The 25,539-nt window shown below is 38.1% G+C and overlaps 2 protein-coding genes across 3 annotated transcripts; one reads left to right on the top strand and one right to left on the bottom strand.

Moving 5' to 3' along the window:
- The first annotated feature begins 184 nt into the window (after positions 1 to 184).
- idh2 (isocitrate dehydrogenase (NADP(+)) 2) lies at positions 185 to 16,823 on the top strand. The gene is made up of 11 exons (XM_051134368.1): positions 185 to 370; positions 8,223 to 8,314; positions 9,139 to 9,304; positions 11,040 to 11,200; positions 11,295 to 11,438; positions 13,566 to 13,702; positions 13,882 to 14,033; positions 14,332 to 14,444; positions 15,976 to 16,073; positions 16,195 to 16,287; positions 16,444 to 16,823. The coding sequence occupies exons 1-11, from the start codon at positions 259 to 261 to the stop codon at positions 16,526 to 16,528; spliced, it is 1,353 nt and encodes a 450-aa protein (XP_050990325.1). The 5' UTR covers positions 185 to 258; the 3' UTR covers positions 16,529 to 16,823.
- A 1,756-nt stretch (positions 16,824 to 18,579) lies between these two features.
- Positions 18,580 to 25,306, bottom strand: znf710a (zinc finger protein 710a). Of its 2 annotated transcripts, none has more exons than XM_051134340.1 (5): positions 25,192 to 25,306; positions 21,770 to 23,335; positions 20,165 to 20,356; positions 19,884 to 20,058; positions 18,580 to 19,048 (listed from the first exon to the last, which is right to left on the bottom strand). In XM_051134340.1, exons 1-5 carry the CDS (start codon positions 25,234 to 25,236, stop codon positions 18,885 to 18,887), a joined length of 2,142 nt encoding a protein of 713 aa, XP_050990297.1. In that variant the 5' UTR covers positions 25,237 to 25,306; the 3' UTR covers positions 18,580 to 18,884. The 2 variants fall into 2 exon arrangements, with proteins under 2 accessions (XP_050990297.1, XP_050990298.1); XM_051134341.1 differs by having other exon boundaries at positions 21,800 to 23,335.
- Between the last annotated feature and the right edge of the window lie 233 nt (positions 25,307 to 25,539).

Raw genomic sequence — 25,539 nt, 5'->3', positions numbered from 1 at the left:
AAATAAAAGAGAACGTGCAAACTGCGCGTTCTCAAAAGTCACCAGGTGGAACATCGATGTGTTGCTTATTCAATTATGATTGGCCACTCACCGCATCGATGATTTTTAGTCCTGACCCCATGTAAGTGTGACGTCGGCCCTGAGACGGAGGCGGAGAAGAGTTTCGTTTATTGCTGTATGCTCCGATTCATTCGACCCTTCCTTCGACCGGAGTGAAGTCGGGCAGCAACCTCTAGTGTTTTCGGCGAGAAAAAAAACATGGCAGGTTACCTGAAGGTCCTCAGCTCTCTCACTAGGTCCGCGGCCACTCTATCCAAAACCCCCGCCGTTCTTGCTCCAGCTTCTTGCCAGAGTTTGCAACAGAGGAACTGTGAGTTTTCCACTTCCACAATTATCTATAGATGTGCAATAAAGCCGCGTTAACCGGCGTTTAACACCGGTTAATGCTTATCTGAGACGATGGGCTTTTAAATTTAAATCTCCTTTCACCCCAGCCACAAAACTCATGCTTGTATTGGAGAAAGCCGGTTGCGGATGTCGTGTTTCTTTCAATTCGCCAGCTTGCATATTTTCATCTCTTCGCGGCCACAGAAGAACGTTATTTTTTGCGGTGACGTTGTACGTGCAGCGGGAATCGCTCGGCCGCATAGGCAGAAGCACGCTCCTTTGTTCGCGGTGTCTTTTTTAAAAAGAGTAATATAAAACGATAAACTAGCTTCATTTAAACCATTTTGCGTAAGGTAGCATTTCTTAAAAGCGAAGCCTGTCTAAAAAAACACATCATTGCACGTTTGAACGTTTGACGGCGTTGTAAGAGAATGTATTTTCGGTGTGTGAATCGCCCGGATGGGTTGCTCAAAGAGACTGCGGAGAGACTTACGAAACCATTCGCGCCTAAAATACCGCTGGAAATGTACTTACGAACATATAACCAAACAGCTTTGTGATGTAAAATAATTCGTTAATCAGTTACATAAGTGTTCCTATGGGGTTTTGTCTGTTTTGCTTGTATTTGCGGTATGAAATCATTTCAAGGTCAGCCGGCCTGTTCAGAACGTCTTATTTTACTACTGACTGAGTGCAGATTGAGATGTAAATGACCAACAAGCACATTATCTGCTTTGTTAAACATGATATTTGACTACTAGATCATAGCACGTTATTTTAAGCCTGTTTTAATATGCACAGGCTGCATTGATTTTAAATGTCCCATTTGATGCACCAACTGAACTAACGTTTGGACTGATAGATTGAGAGTTATCTTTTGAAACATGCTTGTCTTAGGGTGTTACTTTGAAACAAGGGACAAATGAAGGGCACTTCGCACACAACTGTGAATGAATTAGTAGGAGCTGTCTTTCTGTGTTAGGTAATCAGTTCTCATGGAGGATTGTCCAAGTGTCAGTGGTTTACTTGGCGTACACCAGCCCTCATGTCCTCCAGGTCACCTTTGGGCTTTATTCTGAATAAGTTGGTCTTAATTAACACCAGGACAATTAATTACATGTGGTGATAAAACTAACTTTTTGCACTTGAGGCAAACACTTTAAAACATTGCAAAGTTTATTAAAAGGCGTGAGGCTTTGGCACTAAATGGTTGTTAGTATACCTCGCTTTCTAAGGTGATTATGGGTTTTTCTTTTAGTTTATGTTTGTTTATATTATATATATATATATTATGTGAAGTGTCAGCCAGTTTATGCAATGCATAGCGGTCTTGTATAAGAAGCTGTCTTGCAATTCAGATGGGCTTTATTGACATCAGTTTAGGCTCACTGCCAAGCACACTTGCATGTTCTCTCTCATTAAAGTCACAAGGTTGGATTTGACGTTTGCCAAGAGGTTTTATGGGTTGTAATGCGAGCCGAGAAGCCCACAGCTCTCATTTATTAATGTTTGTGACGTTTTCTGAAACGTAATTGATTTAATTCATGTTTATACCTGAACTATAATTTGTTCATATGTGATATATGTGAAAAGAAAATATAAATTAAAAAAAAAAAAAAACCTTATTGGGTGGGTAGAATTATGTTTTATAGATCAAAGATTTGTTCTCTTTGTCCAAGAGAAACATCTGAGCTCTTGCTTTTGTCAACCCAGCTGGTTAGCTGTTTATTATTAGTCCCGCTATGGTACAGCATCTTCATAAAATATCTAATTTAAGACTCTTTCTGTCCGGGTCACTCATGAGCTACTTTTGTAGGTCGTCGGTAGGAAAGAGTATAAGAACGTTTCCCCAAATGATTTGTGAGGACTCCATGTGAACATGCTCACCTCATGGATTTTTTAACGACTGACCTTCAAGTGTGGAGCACAAGTGTACACTTATGTTTGCAAATGTCCTTGACAACTGAAAATCAAAGGGTCATGTGGGAGCGATGGCTTGCTATGTGATACGCTGACCACATGGCTTGTGTAGAGGCTTAGATACACGTGGGTTGACTTGGCCTTTTACTTTGTTATAATGTTAAAAAGGAATAGTTTGTGAAGAAATTCTGTCATCTGCACACTGTATGCTTAAAATGGTTTAAGTGTGTAAATGGCACATTTTTAAATAAAATATTTCTTCACTGACTGTGTACTTGGAAATGCAACATACCTTTCTTTTTTTGTAAAGATCATTTTAAGATATATGGATATAAATATACAGTAGTTAACATCTGAAGTGGATCAAAACCTTTTATCAAAGTTGTCCTAAAACCAAAACAATACCCGTTCTTGTCTTAGGACAACTTTAACTTTTTTGATCCACTTTAAATCTTCGCTACTGTAGAACTGTTGACTTAGAAATGTGTTGCAAGCAAATGTTATTAAATGGCCAATGGACCTTTTTTACATTTCTGGGTTTCTCAGCAGTGGAAGTCGTCAGTTCGAGAGCAGTGAATGCGAGAGTACCACAAATATATATTTTTTGCATTCCCATTTGCTCAAAAAGCAAAAGAAAAACTCCACGATAGTGCTTTCATGACTTTCAAAAAAAGAAAAAAAATTTAGAGAGCCTGATAACAAGAGACAGAAGAGAGAAAAACGTCAAGTTTACCTTCCCTCTCATAAACGCTGCATTAGAAACAACCTAGCATTTGCACTAACCAGGTTTTTTTTTTTTTTTTTTTTTGTAATTTGATGCAAATGTGATGTAATACAAATTACAGTGTTATAAATGCACATACATTTTTTTTTTTTGAGAATTTACAATGCTAATGACTGTTGAAATGCTTCATCACAGTCTTGTGAAAAAGGTCCATAAGTCAGAAGTAATTAACAAAAGTTTGATTTAAAAAAAAAAAAAAAAAAAAAAAAAAAAAACTTCACGCTGTAATTTCTGTCTGACAAGGGAGGTGCAGAAATAAAATACGCTGACATTAAATACTTTATTTTAGGTAAATACTTAAACTACCACAAAAACTTTTGGGATATTTATATATATATATATATATATATATATATATATATATATATATATTTATATTTATATTTATTTAGCAAGAATGGATTAAAAATGATCAAAAGTGACAGTAAAGACATTTATAATGTTATGAAATGCATTATTTTAAATAATGCTGTTATTTTGAACTTTCTATTTATGAAAAAAACCTATTTATGAAAAAGGTATCTCACATCCACAAAAATTTAAATTCTGTCATTAATTACTTGCCCTCAAGTCGTTCATCTTTGGAACACAAATTTAGATAGTTTTGATGAAATCCGAGAATTTTTTTGACACTGCATAGACAGCAATGCAACTGACATGTTCAAGGCCCAAAAATAATATCTTAAATAATATTTGATATCCTAATTTATTTTCCAAAGATGAACAAAGGCCTTATGGGTTTGGAACGAAATGAGTAATGAAAAAATATTTTTTTTGGGTGAACTATCCCTTTAAAGAGCACAACTGCTTTCAACATTAATACAGTTTTCACCAAATCAGCATATTTGAATGATTTCAGAAGGATCATATGACACTGAACACAATAATGGCTGCTGAAAATTTAGCTTTGCTACCACAGGAGTAAATTGCATTTTATGTTCTTCTAAAACAGCAATAGTGTTTAGGGATTTTTTTTGTAGTTTTACTGTATGCTTAATCACCAATTATTTTAATTTAGGTTTCAAATTATTGCACTGAAAGTAAATAGTAGTTTAGAAGCTGCAATTTGTGTTAACATATTTAGAGAAGGTTTCTAAAATAAGTAATGAGGCACCAGCTGGATTCTAGCGCAGTCCTAGAGTATCCTCCATTGTACTGTAGTGTAGGAGTAAAGTGGCAGTGTGCTATTTTATGCTCAATGCATGTGAAGCATGTCATTTTATACCATTCAGTTTCCAGTAAAAATAACTCAAACCCATTGGTTTGTAGATCACATGATCGATTTTCCATTGGATGATGTTTCTGAGAAATTCAGAGGAAACGTGAGCTATCTGCAGTCCATCATGGCACGTTAGCTCATGCCGCAGCTCAGCACAAATGTATTGCTCATGGGAGGATTCATTCGCTATGCAGATGGCTGCGGTGTTGTTAGAAACAGGGCATTGAAGCATGCTTACATAATCCTGTCCTTACCTCCTCCTCCCCCTTTAGCACGCTGTCCCACCGCGTATGACTAGTGAGAGGATACTTTTTCCCAGGATTCCTGGTTTATGTAATTTCTGTTTATGAACCCAGTCAGGTTTCAAGCGAAAGGCCTTACCCATAATGCACTTTTGGTTGTCACAGCTGTGCTAAGCAGTAACCCTATCTGAAAGATGTTTTTGGGGCTTCCTTTAGCTTAGTGGCGCTGAAATGAAATGGTGCTTTTCCTTGGAGTCTTTATATAAGGCTCTTGCTTTACATAAAACATGTAGCAACATTAGACATCCTTATTCTCTGTGACTTGTCATTCTGCAATTGAACTTGTTCAGAGGGTCTGAACTTTGACTTGATGAACCTGACGTGGCTGCTGAAAGAGATTGAAGATGTAGTTTATAGAATGTTACATCAGTGGAGTGGTAAATGTGTTACCCACTATGCTTATAAAAAAGATTATGCCATGCTTTATGGACAGCATTTTGTCTTTTTATGAACTCTTTTACTGTTTTTGACCGCTTTGCTGACTCCTTAGATGGAATGGCTCTCTAGCAGGAGCAGGAACTTGGCAAGTGTTACAAAGTCACTGATTCCCTCCATGGCTCCCCCTTCTTTCTCAAATTTGTCCCTACTGAGAGAGAATGGGATGACCCCTCTACTTACTTGCTTTAGTGGAAAGAAGTGTCATAAAATGCATTTTAAATGCTAAAGGAAGACATTTAGTTCATGAAATTGTTGCAAATTGGTCCTTTTGTCAAGTAGGTGTGGGCGGTATGAGTAATTTTATCTTTATCATCCCTTCATGGTTTGGAAACGCCCTATGTATAGTCCGGTTTTGGACCATAATGACATAATTCCTTATTTTTTTTGATGACTTTGCATTGTTATTGGACAACACAACCCTATAATAAAACTAAAACGAATGAACGCAATGTCTGTTCTAATTGGCCTGTTATCTATTAATTTTAATTGGCAATCAGCCAGTAAAGCTATAAAAGTGTGCTGACCCAGTAATCTTTGAAAATGAAACCTGTGTGAGTTTAATCTGGTAATCAAGGCATTACAGCTGCCAACAGAGCATGTCTGGCTCTCAGATGTTTAGATTGCTATTATGATGTGTAATAGGACTGGGTGATAATTCAATAATGATAATTATAATTTTCCTCTATAAAACGATATGAAGAGTTCGATTAATGTTCATTATAATTTTTATGTTCCAAAAGCGGAACGAAATGGACCACACGGACCGTTTATCTGCTTGGACCAAAGTTCAAACTGCCCCGCTGCGGGAGCCCACTAGAGAAGTTGCACTTATTATTTCGATGCGGCGCGGATGCGCCTGAAAAAGCCGAGCTGCCCTGCGCCTACATTTGAAATAACGAACTTGAGTGCGCGAAAGATGCCATATGTGTACGGCTCTGCTTTAACATTTTAAGTTCAGTCAACTCACAATTTTAGTTAACTTGAAATGTTAAGTTTTACTAAGTGACAAGTATTATATTTGAGTTGACTAAACAAAAAAATTGGTTTGTTAAACTTAGAAAGCTCTGCTTGTTACCTAGCTGCCTTAAACTTTTAAGTTGAATGAATTTAAATGTCTAAATTGTCACTTAGTACAACATTTCAGGTTGACTAAACTTTTGGAGTTGACTGAACTTAAAATTAAGGCAACCAGCTAACAAATTATTTTAAGTTGAATCAACAAATTGTTTATTTATTTATTTTTTTTTTTTTATACAATGTAGGGTGTTTTTAAAGTTATGTGCTAATGCCTATTTTTAGCACTTTCCATTTCAACAGCTGAGTTGAGATGGTGTAGAGTTCTCTACTGTCAAAGCTCTAACAGGAAGTAACAAAACCACAGTGCAGACTGTTTCAAATATAAATATCAAGATACTGTAACTCATATGATGGTCAACAGCTTGTTGCATATGTTCATATTTACACTACTGTTTAAACTTTTTGGGTTGGTAACTTTTTTTTTTTTTTTTTTTTTTTTTTAAAAAAGGCTGTATTTATTTGATGATTGATTGATTGATTAAGTAATTTTCAGCAGTCATTATTCTAGTCTACAATGTCACATGGTTCTTCAGAAATCAATGGAATGTGCTAATTTGCTGCCACTGGTCAACTGCATGTTGCATATTAATTAATTTTTATAATATAATATAATATTTTATATATATATATATATATATATATATATATATATATATTAGGGATGTCGCAGTTCTCAGTATAATATTGAACCGCGCTTGTGAATTGCGTTTTTTTTGGTTTTGCATTTAAATAACTTCCTTGTTTTATTTCTCTCGGAATTTGCTGTATGTGTGCCCGCGATTTCATGTGCTAAAATGAGGAAGCGCTTCCCCGCTTATATTTGAAAAAGTAACACATGCAGAGCATCTTCCATTCTAATGACATGCAATGATAAGCCTTTCTAAACCTGTTGTCCAACAAGAGTTATAAAAACAAAAGTTATAAAAAACATTATAACTTGTTTTTAATTCACAACATCTGTCCAGTGTTTGAAATAACTTCCTTATGTGATCTGATGTGGATTCGTATCACAGAATGATGCAGACGATAAATTGTATACTCATATTCTATGTATGTCGATTAGCAATGGCTTATGAAAATACACGAGATGGCTTGAAGAACACAGATAAACCATATATTATTGTAGACGAGTGTTTATTGCCCTTGCATTTCATCATTCAAAACGTTTAACGTTATATCTCTTTTTCCAGTCACAGACTCACAGCAATAGCGATGCCTTTATCCACATTAGAGAAGCTGGAATGGAACAAAATCAGTGCTGCTACTTTGACGCATATATGGATTTACTATATATGTATATGTGTGTATATGTGTGTGTGTGTGTGTGTGTGTGTGTGTGTGTGTATATATATATATATATATTTTTTTTTTTTAAATATATTTTATAAAAATATTTTTTTAGATTTTTATATATATTAAAGTTAGGAAATGTTTGTGTCGGTGAAAAACCTTCCTATCACTTTTGATCTATTTAATGCAACCTTGCTGAAAAAGTGTTTAAAATCTTATTTGCATCAAACCTTTGAACGGTAATGTATGATGTGGTCGGATAATAATCTTAAGAATAGCCTTGTATTACAAAATTGTTTTAGATTACAGAGAGCAGTGTAACACACAGTGTATGATCATAGACATACATAAAACAGTGGAATCACAGAGACATTAACAAGATGATGAATGCAAGGCATATCCTTGTTTTTAGAAAGACAATTTGATTGTGTAGACTTAATCATTTGTAAGATCAAGAGCAAGTGTTGATTTTTATCTAAGATATGTTGCAGTATACGTGGGAGTAGTTTATACACAAGCTCTTCCCTCATGAAAATTAAGATTTAGAGGCATTGTCAGTGTCAGTGTCAGTGTCAGTGTAATGATGTTCATAACTGTTTCTAGTGCAACCAGAACTTAGAATGCCTACTAGCGACCGACTCAGTAGTCGCTGATGGTGTGAATGAGGCTTTATATGTCTTTATTATCCTCCTTCTTGAGGAACCACTCATTTTCGAGTGTCTCATGAGTGGGAAGAATCAATCCCTTATTCAGGTCTGAAAGAAAAACAGGCTTATGGAAAGATTGTCTTTGTTTTGTTCCGCAGATGCCGATAAACGTATCAAGGTGGCGAAGCCGGTGGTGGAGATGGACGGAGATGAGATGACCAGGATCATCTGGGAGTTCATCAAAGAAAAGGTGCTTAAACGCCAAGCGTGTGAGTGAGAGAGAATGAGGGGGAGGGAAGCAGTGTCTGTCTAGTCTATTTTTAAAACGGTGACACACACACCGAGAGAGAGAAACAGAATGCAGGAGGGAAAGATGTAGAGGGCAAAGGAAAGAGAGAAACAGGAGAGTGAGAAGCCTAGACAGGCACAGACAGAACGAAAATTGGGTTAGACAAGAGTAGAAAGACAAAAGGAGATTGAAATTGGAAAGGGAATGTGACAGCGTCTCTTGGGAGAATTAAACAGACGAGGAGAGAGTGGAGGAGTGATTGGCGTGTTACGCAGATCTCCTTTTTTAAAAAGACAGTGTGATAGGCTTACTGGGAGAGTGTTTACGCGTGAAGACCGGGAGATTACGGCCGCATCACGCAGGGGGCAGGGTCAGCGTTGAGGTCATTCTCGCTGACTGGCCGTCTGCCTCCCTGAGAGAGACGGCAGATGGTGGTGGTGACGTGCCACAAGCTGAAATGATTCTGCCAATTCTGTGGAGAATCAGAATGGGCTCTTTATTTATAGCCAGAACAACAATGCTATTAATCTAGAGATTATAATAACTATGGTGTTCAGGCTCAGTCAGAATATAAACGATCATGTGTGGTGTAATTTTAAAGGGGAGGGGTGTGAAATTTTTGCATCATCAAACTGAATATTAAGATGAAGTACGAGCAAGTATTTTTGAAAATTTACATCACCCTTTTAGGATTAAGTAAAATTACCAAATGACTTGCTTTATTAATCTATGGGTTTTTTTTTTTTTTTGAGAATGACTCTTTAACATGAACTTGTTGTGTCCAGCTCATTCTGACCAACGTGGATGTGGAGCTGAAGTATTTTGACCTGGGTCTTCCTTACCGTGACCAGACTGATGACCAAGTCACAATTGACTCTGCTTTAGCTACCCAGAAATACAATGTTGCTGTGAAATGCGCCACCATTACTCCTGACGAAGCTAGGGTCGAAGGTACGGCACACCTTAGAAATGCTTTCTCATGATATTTGTTTTAATGAGAGATCGATATATTGGCCATGCTGTACAATGTGTCCGTTGTGCATTATCAGCATCAATTAATAACTGCTCATGTTTGTATGAATGCCCGTTTCCACCACTGATTTAAAAAAAATAAATAAAAAAAAAAAAAATGTTATTGCGACTTTTTATCTCACAATTCAGGCTTTTTTTCTCATACTTGCATGATACAAACTCGCAATTCTGATTTCTGTTTTTTTTTTCCTCAGAGTTGTGCTTTATAAACTTCTTTTTTTGTTATTTTTTATTTTTTAAATAAAGTTGTAGTTGTGGGATAAAGATGCAGTTCTGACTTTTTGTTCGCAATTAAAAAAAAATTCGTCAGAATTGTGTGATATTTACTTGCCAGTACAAGCTATAAAGTCCAATTCTGAGAGGGGAAAAACGTTTATATCTCTCAATTCTGACTTAACTACAATTTCATGTTATAAAGTCAGAATTATGAGCTATAAACTCTCAATTCAGGCTTTTTTCCTCAGAATTGTGATATAAACTCAATTGCGAGAAATAAAGTCGGAATTGTGAGATGATAACTTGCATTCTGGCCTTTTTTTTCCTTGCAACTGCTAGTTTATGTCTAGCAATTCTGACTTTTTTTTTTTTTTTTTTCCCTCCCCCAATTCAGAATTCTTTCCTCAGAGTTGTGAGGTATGGGGAGTTTATCTCTCAATTCTGACTTAATAGCTCATAATTGCATGTTAGAAAGTCAGAATTGCTAGATATAAACTTGCAATTCTGATTTTTTTATCAGAATTGTGATAAAATCTCAATTGCAGGAAATTAAGTCAGAATTGTGAGAGACATTTTTTTCTCGCGCATTTGAGTTTGTATCTCACAATTCTTGCAATTACAAGTTTATATCTAGCAATTCTGACTTTCTCACAATTCAGAATTGTTTTCCTCAGAATTGTGAGAAATAAACTTGCAATTGCAAGTTATAAAATAAAGTTTTGAGGGGCGCAAAGACTATGTTCTTAGAATTGCAAGTTTATATCTCTCAATTCTGACCTAATAACTTACAATTGCATGTTATAATGTCAGAATTGCTAGATATAAATTGCTAGATAATAAGTCATTCTGACTTTTTTTCTCAGAATTATGTGATATAAACTCAATTGCGAGAAAGTCAAGAATTGTGAAATTGTTTTTTTTTTTTTTTCCTCACAAATTTGAGTTTGTATGTCACAGTTCTTTTTCTCACAATTCCAATTTTGACTTAAGAGTTGTGAGAGATAATTTTGCAATTGCAAGTCATAAAGTCCAATTTTGAGAGGAAAAACCAATACTGATATTTTCTCAGAATTGCAAATTTCTATCTTTAAATTCTGACTTAACTCACAACTGCATGTTATAAAGTAAGAAATGCGAAATATAAACTCAATTCTGAGAAAAAAAGTCAGCTGTAAGATGTAAACTCACAATTGCGTGACAAAGTGGTGGAAACGGGCTTCCATATGTTTGTGAGTTTTAGTTTGTGTCTGTTTTTGTTCCAGCATATATATATATATATAGTTTTAAAAATTGTGAATTGAGCTAATGTAAACACAAATATTCATTTAAATTTGACCTTTGAGTTGGTATCATTAGATTTTGTCATCTTGCACTTTAGATTTTTGCCATTTAAAAATCCATTGTGGTCAACTACTAATTTGCAAGCTGGTTTTGACAGAGTTCAAGCTGAAGAAAATGTGGAAGAGCCCTAACGGAACCATCAGGAACATTCTGGGTGGCACTGTCTTCCGTGAGCCAATCATCTGCAAGAACATTCCCAGACTTGTTCCTGGCTGGACACAGCCCATCACCATTGGCAGACATGCCCACGGTGACCAGGTCTGCTTTTTTGGGGTCTTTTTTTTTTTTTTTTTTTTTTTTTTTTTTAGTGTGTTCTTCAATTCTAAACTCCAATTGTCTTGTTACTTTACAGTACAAAGCAACAGACTTTGTTGTGAGCCAACCAGGCAAATTTAAAATGGTCTTCTCTCCAGCTGATGGAAGCAAAACCAAGGAGTGGGAGGTGTTTGATTTCCCTGGTGGTGGCTGTGGAATGGGAATGTACAACACTGACGAGGTCAGTGCACATATGCATATAATGCATTTTTAAACACTGGACTAGCATCAAGATACCTGTGACAATCTGTGGGAAGAACAATTTAACAACATGAACAAAAATCGTAATTCTAAAGGAAATTAAATATATACAGCACCATTCAGAAGTTTGGGGTCAGTAAGGTTCTTCATGATATTAATGGTTTTAATCAGCATGAATGCACTAAACTGATCAGGAAAAAAACTTTTCAACTTTTTATTCAGAGAATCCTGAAAAATATCATGTTTTTGTTTCCGACATTAATAATAAGAAATGATTCTTGAGCAGCAAATCATCATATTAGAATGATTTCTGAAGAATCATGTTTATAACGGAATTGACTTCATTTTTCAGAATCGAGTTCTCACAGTTTTGACTTTAAAACTCACAACTGCAAGTTTATATCTATTCTGAGGAAAAAAAATCACAATTGTAATACAAACTTGCAATTCTGACAAAAAAAGTCACAATTGCGATTATAGACACTCTCAGTTCTGACCTTTTTTCTCCGAATTGCAAGTTTATATTGAGGAAAAAAGCCACAATTGCAACAAACTTGCAATTCTGAGGAAAACATGTCAGAATTGTGAGTTTATATCATGAAATTCTGACAAACAAAAATCACAATTGTGATATAAACTTGCAATTCTGAGGAAAACATGTCAGAATTGTGAGTTTATATCTCATTTCTGAGAAAAATGTCAGAATTGCAAGTTTGTATCATGAAATTCTGACAAACAAAAGTCACAATTGCAACAAACTTGCAATTCTGAGAAAAAAGGTCAGAATTGTGAATTTATATTTCACAGTTCAATTAAGTCAAAACTGCAAGTTTATATCATGAAATTCTGACAAAAAAGTGACAATTGTGAGATATAAACCTGCAATTCTGAGGAAAAATGTCAGAAATGTTAGTTTTCCTCAGTTCTGATTTAAAACTCAAAATTGCAAGTTTATATCTCTCAGTTTTGAGAAAAAAGTCTGAACACTGAAAACTGGATTAATGGCAGCTGAAAATTCAGCTTTTTAAACAGGAATATGTTACTTTTTAAAGTATGCTGAAATAGAACAGTTATTTTACACTGAAATTAAAACATTTTAAAATTAAATTATGATTGCGCAACATTACTTCAAATAAATGTTTGTGAGCTTAAGAGACTTTTTCAAAAGTAATAAAAATCGTATTGAGCTCAAACCTTTTGACAGTAGTGTTTATGAAATAATTTACAAGGAAAGAAGTTGATGCCTTAACAACTTTTTAGGTCAGAAATGACTTTTTATAAATGCAAATTAAGCTGATTTTAAAAATCCAGTAATTATGAGTGACTAGAAACTAATTTGTTAAATGGTAGAACCCTTGGCTTTTGCACTTCATGAATTACAGCATCCAGCGGTGTTAAAATGTTCATAGCATTAAAATGAATCCAAATGTGAACTCAGAACAGTACCTTCCTATCAGCAGGGACCTTCCTAATTTCCACTGAAAAAAAAAAAAAAAAATTGGCAAATGAATATGAATTTGAAAAATGTCTGTCTTTCTGTTAATGAGCTTATACTCTGGTGATCTATCTTGAAAGTGTAAAAATAACACCTTAAATTAGAGACATTTTTAGACTGTCTCGTGTATTCTGAGTTTGTATAATTAAGGCCTTTTGCCTCAAATTCTGTTATGTTCTGCACTTACACCTCCGGATGGACGAAGTCTAGATAATAGATGACCTCCCTCAGCTTGTGTACCTGATGTCCTGAAGTCTTTGTTTGTAGTCAGGGGAATGGTCTGTTTGGCTTTACAACAGATGAGGTGTCTGCCTTCAAGCTGCTCCAGAGGTGGTGCTGCAATGCCCTCTCTCTCTTTTTTTTTTTTTTTTTTTTTTTTCCTTAAAGAGATTGACTGAATGAAGTGTCTGTTCATTGTAGGCTGCAAATTGATAGTACCAAAATTCATTTTTTACACCATTTCCACTTCACATTTGAAGTGAGTGATTTTTGCTCACCCTTCGGAACTATACAGCCAGCGTTTCCGACTCCAAGTTGGATTCCCCATTGTGAAAGTGGAACATCTATTTTTCCTGCTTATGTGACATTCTGTCTTTCGTCTCTTTCTAACAGTCCATCACTGGCTTCGCTCACAGCTGCTTCCAGTACGCCATTCAGAAGAAATGGCCTCTCTACATGAGCACTAAGAACACCATCCTGAAGGCTTACGATGGCAGATTCAAGGACATTTTCCAGGATATCTTTGAGAAGTAAGAAGGGTTTTATTTGCGCACTTCGGCCATGTGTTTTCTATGAGCGTGTGTTGCTGTGTAATTATGAGATTAGCGCTTTGAGATGCTGTCACAGCGCTGACATGTGAAACTATATTTTTCTACTACAGCAATTTAAATGCAAAATACTGAACGTCTTTATTGTGCTCCATGGGTAGAAACTACAAGCCAGAGTTTGACAAGCTGAAGATCTGGTATGAGCACAGGCTCATCGATGACATGGTGGCTCAGGTGCTCAAGTCATCAGGCGCCTTTGTGTGGGCCTGCAAGAACTACGATGGAGATGTACAGTCTGACATCCTTGCTCAGGGTAAATAACATAGAATGTCTGTTCAAAAATAAATCGTCAGCTTTATTATATTGTTTTATCATATTGCACCCATGCTCATCCAATTAGAACCAGAACTGTTTTATTGTAGTTTTTGATTTTTTGCACTTCAAGTCAGCATTATTTATGGTCTAAACATATATGATTGTGTAAACACAAAAGACAAAAAAGAGGAAAATCATGCACTGATTTTTAAATGCACTAGTGCTTGTGAAGCATAAAGGAAGATATTTGAACTAATTGTATTTGTGATTCAAAGGATGTTGAATATTGTCTGCAGGTTTCGGTTCTCTGGGGCTGATGACGTCCGTGCTTGTGTGTCCTGATGGAAAGACCATTGAGGCTGAGGCCGCTCACGGCACAGTAACCAGGCATTATCGTGAGCACCAGAAGGTTTGTGCATCTCCGTTAATTTGTGTATATTTTGAGTTTATTTACTTATTTTTGCTACATATAATATTCTGCATACCAATTTAGGTTTGATATAGAAAATTCAGAGTAGGTTGTTTTAAATTTTAAAACAAGAAACAACAACAACAAAATGAACCATTTTTTTTTTTTTTTTTTAAATTACAAATGGTTTATAGATGCCTTATGCCATCTTGTGGTTAGAAGAAAAAATGACAGCCTTCAACATTAGCATTTGAACACTGAATATTTGACTTGGGTCCTTTTATATTGTATAAAATGTTTTAAATTATTATTATATGATAAACTTTGATGCTCTCTCTCTATATATATAATGCTTAAGCAGCATTTGTTGCTCTATTACAGAATTCAGAAATATAAGATATTTAAAATGAGTACTTATATTTTCAGCAAGGATAGATTAAATTGATAAATTGAATTAAAAGTTTTTTTTTTTATTCATATTTCTTTTTTGGGCACCAAATCAGCATTTTTGAATGATTTCTGAAGGATCATGTGACTGGAGTAATGCTGCTGAAAATGTAGCTTTCAGCAATAATTTTTTTTTTTTTAATTTAAATGTAATTTTAATTGTGATCAAGTAAATGCAGCATTTTATAATGTTTATTGTAATATTATTGTATAATGCACTGTTATTACATTGTAAGTATTAATTATAATATTATGTAAGTGTTAATAATAAACATTTATTAAAAGTTTTAATGGTGACACTTTACAATAAGGTGTCATTTATTAACATTATGTATTTAACATAAGCAATGAACAGTACATTACTCTATTTATTTGTTACTGTTAGTTAATAAAAATTCATTCATTGTCATTCATTGTTTCACTGTTTGTCAGTTCACAGTGCATTAACTAATGTTAAAAAATAATTTGTGATTTTAATAATGCATTATTAGATGCTAAAATTAACATTAAGATGATGTAGAATTATTGTTCATTTTTAGTTCATGTTAATGTTAATGATCCTAATTGTTTTAATATCTAAAATACCATGTTTTTCGTGACACTGGACCACAAAACCAGTCATAAGGGTCAATTTTTGGAAATTGAGATTAATTCATCATCTGAAAGCTGAATAAGCTTTCCATTGATGTATGCTTTGTTAGGATATTTGACCGAGATAAAACTATTTGAAAATCTGGAATCTGAGGGTGCAAAAAAAAAGAAAATCTGAGAAAATCGCCTCTAAAGTTGTCCAAATTAAGTTCTAATTAAAAATGAAGTTTTGATAGTTACGGTAGGAAATTTACAAAATGTCTTCATGGAACATGGTCTTTACTTAATTTCCTAATGTTTTTTGGCATAAAAGAAAAATCTATAATTCTGACCCATACAATGTATTTTTGGCTATTGCTACAAATATTTACCCATGCTACTTAAGACTGGTTTTGTGGTCCAGAGTCACATATGTACTTTTTAATTGGGTTCAATATCATTTTTTTTAAATCAGTAGCATCATAATTGATTTTAATTTCACTTTATTGCACAGGGAAGGCCAACTAGCACTAACCCCATTGCCAGTATCTTTGCTTGGACCAGGGGCCTGGAACACCGTGGCAAACTCGATGGAAACCCTGACCTGATCAAGTAAGTCATTTGTAATGTATGATTAGGATAGCATGGGTGTTTTCAATGTAGCAGCATTCCTGTCATATTGGCAATGTTTAAACAAAAATGTAACCGTTAATCATTGTCCTATCCTGTGCAGGTTCTCTCAGACTCTAGAACGGGTGTGCGTGGAGACTGTGGAGAGCGGTGTGATGACCAAGGATCTGGCTGGCTGCATTCACGGTCTCGCCAAGTAAGTCAGCGAATTATTCCGTTCATGTAAAAAACGATCCAAGCGTAATGTCTTTGACCTCCATTAAAGGACTAGCCCTAATGATAAAACTGCTGACATCAATTGTTACGTTTTCTCTGGCTAATATCATTAACATTTGTCTTTGTGTGACCACAGCTGTAAGCTGAACGAGCATTACGTCAACACCACAGACTTCCTAGATGCCATCAAGACAAACCTGGACAAGGCTCTAGGCAAATGAAGGACAACGGGCCCGGACACCGCGGAGAGTGTCTGTCTTTTTGTACCTCATTTTTAACTTAAAGGTCATGAATACAACGTAATGTATGAAGGGAGGAGTAATAAAAACATAGTGATGTTCCTAGCTGTTCTGTTAGCTAATTCTGCTGATGGGTGATCCCATCTCTTCCCGTACCTCCAGGGGTCTATTTTTGTAAGATGAAGTACTGTATGTCAGATACTGTATAAAACCACAGGAGAAAAAGAGAGTGCAAAAGCCACACGAGAAACCCTCTAATAAATCTCTGCCACCTGGATCCCTGTTCTTGTGTGGTTCATCACAATACACACACTCACACTCCACACGGTTAAAGGTAAATAAATGTATTAATTTATAATAATGTCCATAGCACAACGTTTAACATTTATCAACATTTTCACATCAGTGTGCAACAAAAGAATCAAAAGCTTATACAAAACTAAAACTCCTGCCTAGCTTAGAGCTAAAAGCCCAAAATGCAAGGACACAACCATTTAAAACAACAAAAATGCATCAAATCTTATGTTACACATTAACATTTTGAGTTGCCTAGCTAGATGGAGAATACATGGTGAATTTCCCCAATCATTCTCTGCTGGGTCTCGAGCCCTGTCACATGTCGGCAGACTGTCGTTCATCACTCCTGAGCTCTGCGCAGGAATGATGGATGAGACACTCTCTTGCACACACAAGGGCAGTTAATATTTTTGTCCAGTGTTTTTAGGGCATCCTCGTCAAAATTCAACCAGTATTGGTGACTTTGTGAAAGATGCAGTGCACGTTACAAGGTTTTATGTTCAAGGAGATTAAAATGGATGTTAAATTGGATGAGGTTTGGAATAAGGTCGCTTAAGCCACAGCAAAAAAACTGATGCTAGAAGATTACCACATTTTAAAAATGAAATGATTTTAGCCCACATAGTTAGCTAGTACGCAGTACACATAAGAACAGACTGCAAACTAATAAGACATTTCAGAGATTTATGAAGATGAAATATTTAACAGTTTTTTGGCTGACGCATGGCTTTGTGAAATATTAAACGCTTTAAAGGGACAAATCTTAGTTTGTATTATTACATTCATCCAACTTAAGATGGAAAAAATATATAATTTAGACACAAGATGGACCAAACAATGCACTTGGGTAAATAATGCAATTACACTCAAATTGAACTAAACCCATGGCTTAGCTTCTATATTTTTAACTTGAAATAAACTCCGTCCATCTGGAGCATTGGCAATGTATTTACACTTATAAATGCCAAGAACATGGAACAATAAATACTATTTGCAATAATGTAAAAACAAATATCCAGAAGGCTATACAGTGATCAAACGTCATGGTCTGGCCCATTATTCTTTCCAAAAAAAAAAAAAACAGGCACTGAAAAACTGTCCCACAAACTCAATCAATCCACCGTGAGCTAAAAACCACAAATTGCTGAAGAAGAATCCTAACAAAAGTCACAGTATGTTTAGAAACGAAATGCTGGGAAAGTTAGCATGTAATGGGAACTATTTGCACTTTGTCAGCTTTGGTTAAGTCCTATAAAGTAACTAACTTGCTGGACAGTAAAACCACCAACAAGATTGAGGAGATGTTTGAATTTACTCACCCTCATGTTGTTTCTGTATTCATTTTTTCTTATCTTGAACACAAAATATATTTGGAAGAATGTTGGTAACCAGGCAGTTACTGGTAGCCACTGATTTCCACAGTATCACCGTGTCTCATGCGCCGCATTCAGTGTAGACAGCATCACATGGGTTCTATACTACTTTTGTCGCGTTGCGCCGCTCGCGTCCGGTGTAGACACAGTGTATGAAAAATAAAAATACTATGGAAGTCACTGGCAAGAGTTTTGCTACCAACGTGAGGGTGAGTAAATCACGAGAGTATTTTTATTTTTGGGTAAAGTATCTCTAACGTTTCCAAAACGGCAGTCTTGGTTTGTCTGTGTTTTAAAGAGATGTGGATTGTCTGTATAGATTAAGTGCCTTCTGTGCATATTGTTTCACTGCACCACTGACTGATATCCTTCTTAAGAACTGCACTGTAATGGGCAAAAGTGGAACATTTGTTTCACAAAGAATAGCACCTACACACACAGAGTCCTTTATTCTTCAGGATGGTCCCTAATGTGAAATGACATTGTTAAAATGAAGCTTCAATCTGCTATCACTTTTGTTTCACAGAGCCAAAATGGCTTCCAGTGCACATCCACTTCATGATGGCTATTTCCTCACTGGCTCATGTCAGAGCCAATAGTACTAAAGAAATGACCATTCCAGTCTTTTTTTTTTTACCTCCTCACATTTTAGTGTATCAGTCAGCTGTTTAAGTTGTGTTGTAGCGGGCAGCAACCTTAGTGTAGTTGTAGTAGCTAATTTTGGCGAGTTTCGCCAAATCTTGTGCGTTGTTGCTGGCTAGATTCTCCCTCTCGCTGTAATCAAAGCTCTCTTCCTCGTAATCTTCCTGACCCTCTGCATCAGGCACGGCTTCTGAGGAAGGAAATGGAGAGACACAAATATAATAGCATAATTAGCTTTAACACTTTTTGGTTTTTCAGTATATATGCAACGTGAATTCAGGGAGTTATACTTTATAGCAGTAGGTTTTCGTTTTGTGAAATTAAATCATTGACAAAAACCTTTGATTCAGTCAAACGTATATCACAAGTCTTGGCATTTTTCTTTGCACATAAAGGACATACTGTGCACACCAAAAGTGAATTTAATTATTTTTGCAAGCAGATTACATACAAAGTTAATACACGTGTAAATGCAAAGATGCGAATTTGTGCCAGGCGACATGAATGACGTGAACTGGTTGACGTATTTGCCGTGTAAAGTTCACCTCAATCTCATCTTAACGTGCAACTCGAGTGGAAAATTTGCATGTGTTGTCGCACAAGCCAATCAGCGAAGAGTTCAGAAAATGGATTTTATTGTTTTTATCCACGTGAGTGACACGAAAAACATCCCGTGTGTAATCTAGAGCAAGTAATGCGATGCAAATTTTTGCTTTGCTTTTGGTGTGCACACACTGTCATATTGTTTTTATTTGCACATGTAACATGGAAAACATCCCGCGAGTAATCTAGAGTGAGGGAAGCGATGCAACTAGATGCTTCTCTTTTGGTGGGCACACACTGTTGGACTAGCAAACTTGTACTAGAATCAGAATTTACTTCTGCCATATAAGAACGATGAGAGGCGGAGTCTAACATCTTTAAACCTCTAGGCTATACCTGTCTTGTTTCTAATTTTCTATAACACTGAGAACAGCAAGAGTCACAAGTAAGTATAATCTGAGGTCAAATTTGCATATTGTTACCTTGTCCTTCAGTTGAGGTGTCCAGGATTCCATGTTTCACCTTCATGTGCCGACTCAAGTTGCCCTTCAAATTGAACTTGCTGGTGCAGTAAGGACACTTGAAGGGTTTGCTACCGGCATGAAGGTGCATGTGACCCAGCAGGTTATACATTCTGTTGAAGGACTTCCCGCACACCTACAGAAACCAATTCGGTAACTATTAGAGGTGTATGATGCACAGCCATATCAGAAAAATACAGTCTCCAGCAGGGTTATATTGGAGCAGATTTCTTTGTACCTACCTTGCACTTAAAAGGTTTCACAGGCAAGTGGACAATCATGTGTGTTTTAAGCGTCTGCTTCTGAACGAAGGTCTTGAAGCAGACGTGGCACTGGAAAGGGCGCACACTGGTGTGAATCAGCATATGTCGCTTCAGGTTGGCGGAGAGGGTGAATTCGCGAGAACACACGTCGCATTTGTATTCCTTCATACCCTGAGGGAGAAAGACAGCGAAAATATATTTAGAGGCGATTCCATTGCGACCAAAGTAACTTTTGTAATTAGCGGTAGACTTTTTTTTATTCGTTTTTGAGAGCGGGTGGAAAAATGATTTATCACTGGCATCAGCTGAATGAGAAAAAGTGGTTAGTTGTCATAAGCGCAGCTGAATCCATCAGTAGGGTGCCTGTCTTGCTTGCTCACTGGAATCCATAATACAGAGCAACAAATTCACACACACACACTTTATTCACTGTTGTTATCGCAATGCTGCAGGGTAAATAGATTTGTGTATGCAGCGCAGTGCGAGCTCTGATGCTCCACCAAGCTAAAATATTAACAAATGAAGAGGGTTAAACATTCTCTCGCCTTAACAATTTGACTATTCAATGAACACTTCCAGTGTATCCATGGAATACTGCTGTCCTAACACACAAGGAAACTCTCTTTCCATTTAAAAATGTGCAACAATGAATCTACACTACAAGGCCATAAGTGTGTGGGCTACCCCTTGTGTTTGGCCCCTTAATTTCAGTGAGGACAATTCTAGAGAATTATGTGCTTCCAGCTTTGGGGAGAGCCCTATTGTTCTTGCACAGGTCAATAAATACACAGTGGGATTTACTGATTCTGTTGTGGAAGAACTTGACTGCCCTGCACAAAACTCAGACCTGAACCCCAATAAACTCTGTTGAGATAAATTAGAATGACAACTTTGACCAGGCCACATCACCTAAGATCAGTGCCTGATTTGCTTGTGTCTGATTGGGACCCCACATCTAGTATAAAGCCTTCCCAGCAGAGTTAGAGATGACCAACTCCCTATTATTGGCAATTATAAAGCACAATGCAAAATGCAATATTTGTACCCAACTAACTGGAAACATTCAGTGTTCTCATTTAGGAGCGACAATCGTTATCTCTAATAGCACAAAATTTAACAGAGTTCAAACTAGACAACTGTTGATGTAAACGCTGAAGAAATGACTAACTGCCAATGTGTTTTTTGTTTATAGCCCTGCTGACCTGTGACACATTCTGTTTACTGACACTGCCGTCAAGACGAGATGAATCATATTCATGGAGAGTGAGAAATGAAAGGAGGAAGTATCAGCTTGTGAGAGACACTTCACTGCACAAAGCACACACAAAACAAAACAGCTCCATACTAGTGCAAGGGACAGGGAAACGGGACGAGTTAATGGCAGGGTAGGATGGCTGGAAGGGACGGACAGAGATGGCTCCATTTACACAGAAACTTGTTGCGGCAATACCCGAGATGACACATTAACCTACAGTTCTATGGGAACATGTAGTGGTGGGAAATGTAGGATCTGAAAGTCACTGGGGAGTCATTTCTAATAGGATGGTTGTGGGAATATTACAAAAACTAATGAGGTTTAAGTACCTTGTGTTCGAGGGCCTGCTGTGTCAGTACCTTGTGTGTAAGCATGTGCTGCTTCAGGTGGTGGATCTGCACGAACTCCATGCCGCACTCCGAGCAGACATAGGGCCGCACGTTCTGGTGCTTCATCAGGTGATTCTGGAGCTGGCTACGGTAGGCGAAGGACTTATGACATTCGGTGCACTGAAAGGTTGTCGGGCCCTGGTGGCTGACCTGGTGGCGCTTGAGGTGGGCGTGAGTGGGGAACTCCATGCCGCACTGCGTGCAAACATGACAGTGGCCACTCTCATGCTTGGTCTCATGAGTACGTAGCTCGCTGGGATAGGCAAATCCTCGGCCGCAGAAGCGGCAGCTGTAAGGCTTGACATCGCTGTGCTGCAACATGTGACGTTTAAGGTGACTCGTCTGGGTGAAGGCTTTCTTGCAGACGGTGCACTTGTGTGGCCGCGTCCCTTGGTGCGTTAGCAGATGTGTCTGAAGATGGCTAGGCTGCTTGAAGAGCTTTCCACAATGCAGACACTCGTGTGGTTTGATGCCATTGTGACCAAGAATGTGTGTGACCAAGTTGTATTTGGAAGTGTAGGACTTCTCACACATGCGGCACTTCCAACGTTTAAGACCTTCACCCACATCCACACAGTAGGATTCGTCAATTTGCACGTTAATATCTAGCCGGTCGATCTGCATCCGTCTGCCCAAGGAGTTCTCACCCTCCGTCCACATCATGTTCTGTCCGCCTTCCTCATACTCTCCCGGCAAGCCCATCTCAGCAGCTTCATACGCTGTCACACTTGACTCATAGTAGCGCCTCATTGCTGGGCTCACATCCTCCTCTGTGGTTTTCAGGTTCAGTGCTCTCTCCTCCACTTCCTCCTCGTCTTCTTCCAGTTCCTCCTCCTTTCCCCGTGCTTCCTCAGAGGACTCCCCCAGTGCTTTTCCATGCCCCACAGGGCTTTGGTGGGCTTGCGTCTGAGTGTCAGAGTCAACCTGTTGGCTGGTTGGCTCCCTCGAGGGCTCAGGGTAGCCTTTGTTACACTGCTCTTCTTTCATTGGCACTCTTTGAGGTGCTAGGTCCAACACTTCTGGCTCATTCTCACTTTGCTGGGGATTTGAGAGATAACACGGACTAGAGAACTCAGGCCTCTCCCCTTTCACCTGAGTCGGTGTGTTTGGAGACCTCTCAGTGGACTCCTCTGGTTCTCCTTCATTCATAGGCCTCTTGTTCCTGCCACGGGGTCCTGGACGCCTGCGTTCTGCCCCGTAGAGCCCTTCCGGCTTCCTGTTCTCCCCGTGAGGCTCAGATAGATAGTCCCCATTGGCTCCAATTAGCTGATCTGCATATTCGTACTCCATGGATTCTGCAGGAGGAGCAGGGCCTTCACGTCCCTCTCCCGTGTAGAAACCGTTTGGGGCAATTGTGGCTCCGAAGATTTCATTCTGGGATATGAGTCCCAGCACAGCGGCCTGGGCCAGGGACAGGACCACCACTGGGTCAGTCTGAGTGCCGACGTCCACCGCATGCTCCATCACTTTAGAATAGCAGCGAACCAGAGGAACTTCCTGCTCTTCCTGCCAATGGAGAAAACAACAGGTCTTAGCAATACTTCTGAAAATCAGAATCAGTGTAGAGTAAATCTGCCATTGCAAGTGTCAATACAATACGTAGCAACAAAGTCTGGCTAAGGCTGTCATGGCAACAGTGTCACTACAATAGCAACGAAGTCAGTGCAATAGCGTGATGAGTGTCAGAACAACCAAGTTGACTGATGCGGGGCAACAAATAAGAGTTTGTGAATTTGCTTTTGAAATAAAGAAATTGCAGGTCATTTCTGGCAACCTGACCATCATTCCTTTACCTGATCTTCTTTGTCAAATAGTCAACATTCCCATTTAAAAGGAACATCATTTATATACAATTTTCCTAATTTTCACAGCAGTCATCAAGAGAGATAGTCTGACAACGCCTTGCCTCTGTGTCCACCAGAGATTGCTTTAGATAGAAGAGATAAGACAGATCTGTTCGAGCGCCATGCTTCCTTCCTTCACAGTCTTTAAACGAACACGAAGCACAAAGAGTGTCTGGGTCCGAGCGGGAAGTCTACATCCGTGGACTATCCACAGCGTTTCCTGTGAGGTCAAGCGCTGCCCCTGCTGACTATGAAAAGGTTGGACAGTGAAGTTTTAGCAGTACCAGCAAGTCTAGTCAATTTGCGGACTTCACACATTAGCTGAAACCAATGTGATCTAGATGCAGCGCCTATGAGAAAAACTGTTACTTACATATGGATTAGTTAAGGGGAACTTGGTTAAACTCAGGTCACACAGAACGCCCAATTCACTGTCATGTACACACAAGTAAATGTGTGTGTTCTCAGAAAGTCGTTAACGCACATTATCACCTCTAACGAGCTGGTACCTTGATTTGTTCTTGAAAAAAGAAGGCTACACAATACGGATTTAAGCTTAAGCAAAAACAAGCATACACAAGGGAAAGAGGGAGGGAGAGACTGACAGCTGTAAAACAGAGGAAGAGAGACAGACAAGCAGAGACAGGGGAAGGAAAAAGAGAAGTGGGTGGGGGGGCAGAGAGAGAGAGGGAGCGAGAAATGAGAAGGGGAACCTGGATGCCCTGATAACCATGTCATTTATAATTACTGCTTTTAAAGCAGTCAGACAGAGGGAGGGGGAAACAGACAGAAAAAAAGAGTGAGTGAGAGAAAAAGGGTGATTGAGGAAGCAAGTGAAAGACGGGGGGAACTGGGGGATGAGAGATAGACTGAGTGACTGAGTGAGGGAGGGGAGTGAGGAAAGAAAGATAAAGAGAGATAAAGAAAGAGTGAGAGGAAAAGAAGAAGGGGAGGGAGGGGTGGCGGGGGATGAGAGACCGAAAGAAACTGAGTGAGTGAGTGAGTGAGAGAGTACAACAGAGAGATAAAGAGAGAGGGAGGGGCTGTGGGGAGTGAAAGACTGAAACTAAGAAGGAGACAGAAAGAGGGTGAGAAATGAGAAAGAAGGAGGGAGGGAATAGGAAAGAGAAGGAGTGTTAAGACAGAAAGACAAATGAAAGAGCCAGTCGGGCAAGATAGCAGCCGTGACTGTATGAGAAGAGCTGAAGTGAATATAAAAATAGATAAAAACACAAACGCTAGCTAGTGTACAGACCAGCACAGAATGAACCTGAGTGTGAGAGATAAAAAAAAAAGGAGAAACATACTGCACTGGAGGCAGAGAGACAATATGAGGCTACACTGAGAAAGGTTAAAGTGTAAATTACACTCTTGCGGCATTCTGTGAGAGAGAAAAAAGTTATTTCATTCCCCCGGTTCAAAGTTGCAAACTTCCCCACAGCAATTAACCAACAGTTCAAGTCAACACATCAACACAAGCCGCTTCATGCAGCATGTATGTTTGGGTTGAACACTCACCACATTACTCCTGGTGTGATGTTTGAGATGTTTCAGGGACCTCATCCTTCAAGAGAAGTGAGAGGAGCAAAAAAACACCAGCTCCTATTTATAGCTGCGAGGGGCGAAGGGGGCGGAGCCAAGCTCATCCTCCTCCTACTGTTGCTGTTATCAGAACTGACTGTGCCTGCCTCTCTCACACACATACACACACAAACCTATTTCTTCCATTCTCTTTCTTTCTTTCTTTCCGTTTCTCTACCCTCCCTTCCTCACACTCCCCCATCTCTTTCTCTTTTCTTTCTTTCTCTTTCGCTATCTCTCTTTCTCACGCACACACGGACATGCGGCGTGACACTTCAACAAACA

The sequence above is a fragment of the Labeo rohita genome, chromosome 18 (genome assembly GCF_022985175.1).
Source record: "Labeo rohita strain BAU-BD-2019 chromosome 18, IGBB_LRoh.1.0, whole genome shotgun sequence".
In the NCBI taxonomy this organism is placed as follows: domain Eukaryota; kingdom Metazoa; phylum Chordata; class Actinopteri; order Cypriniformes; family Cyprinidae; genus Labeo; species Labeo rohita.
The sequence above is the reverse complement of the archived record's forward strand: the minus strand, read 5'-3'. Positions and strand labels throughout refer to the sequence as shown.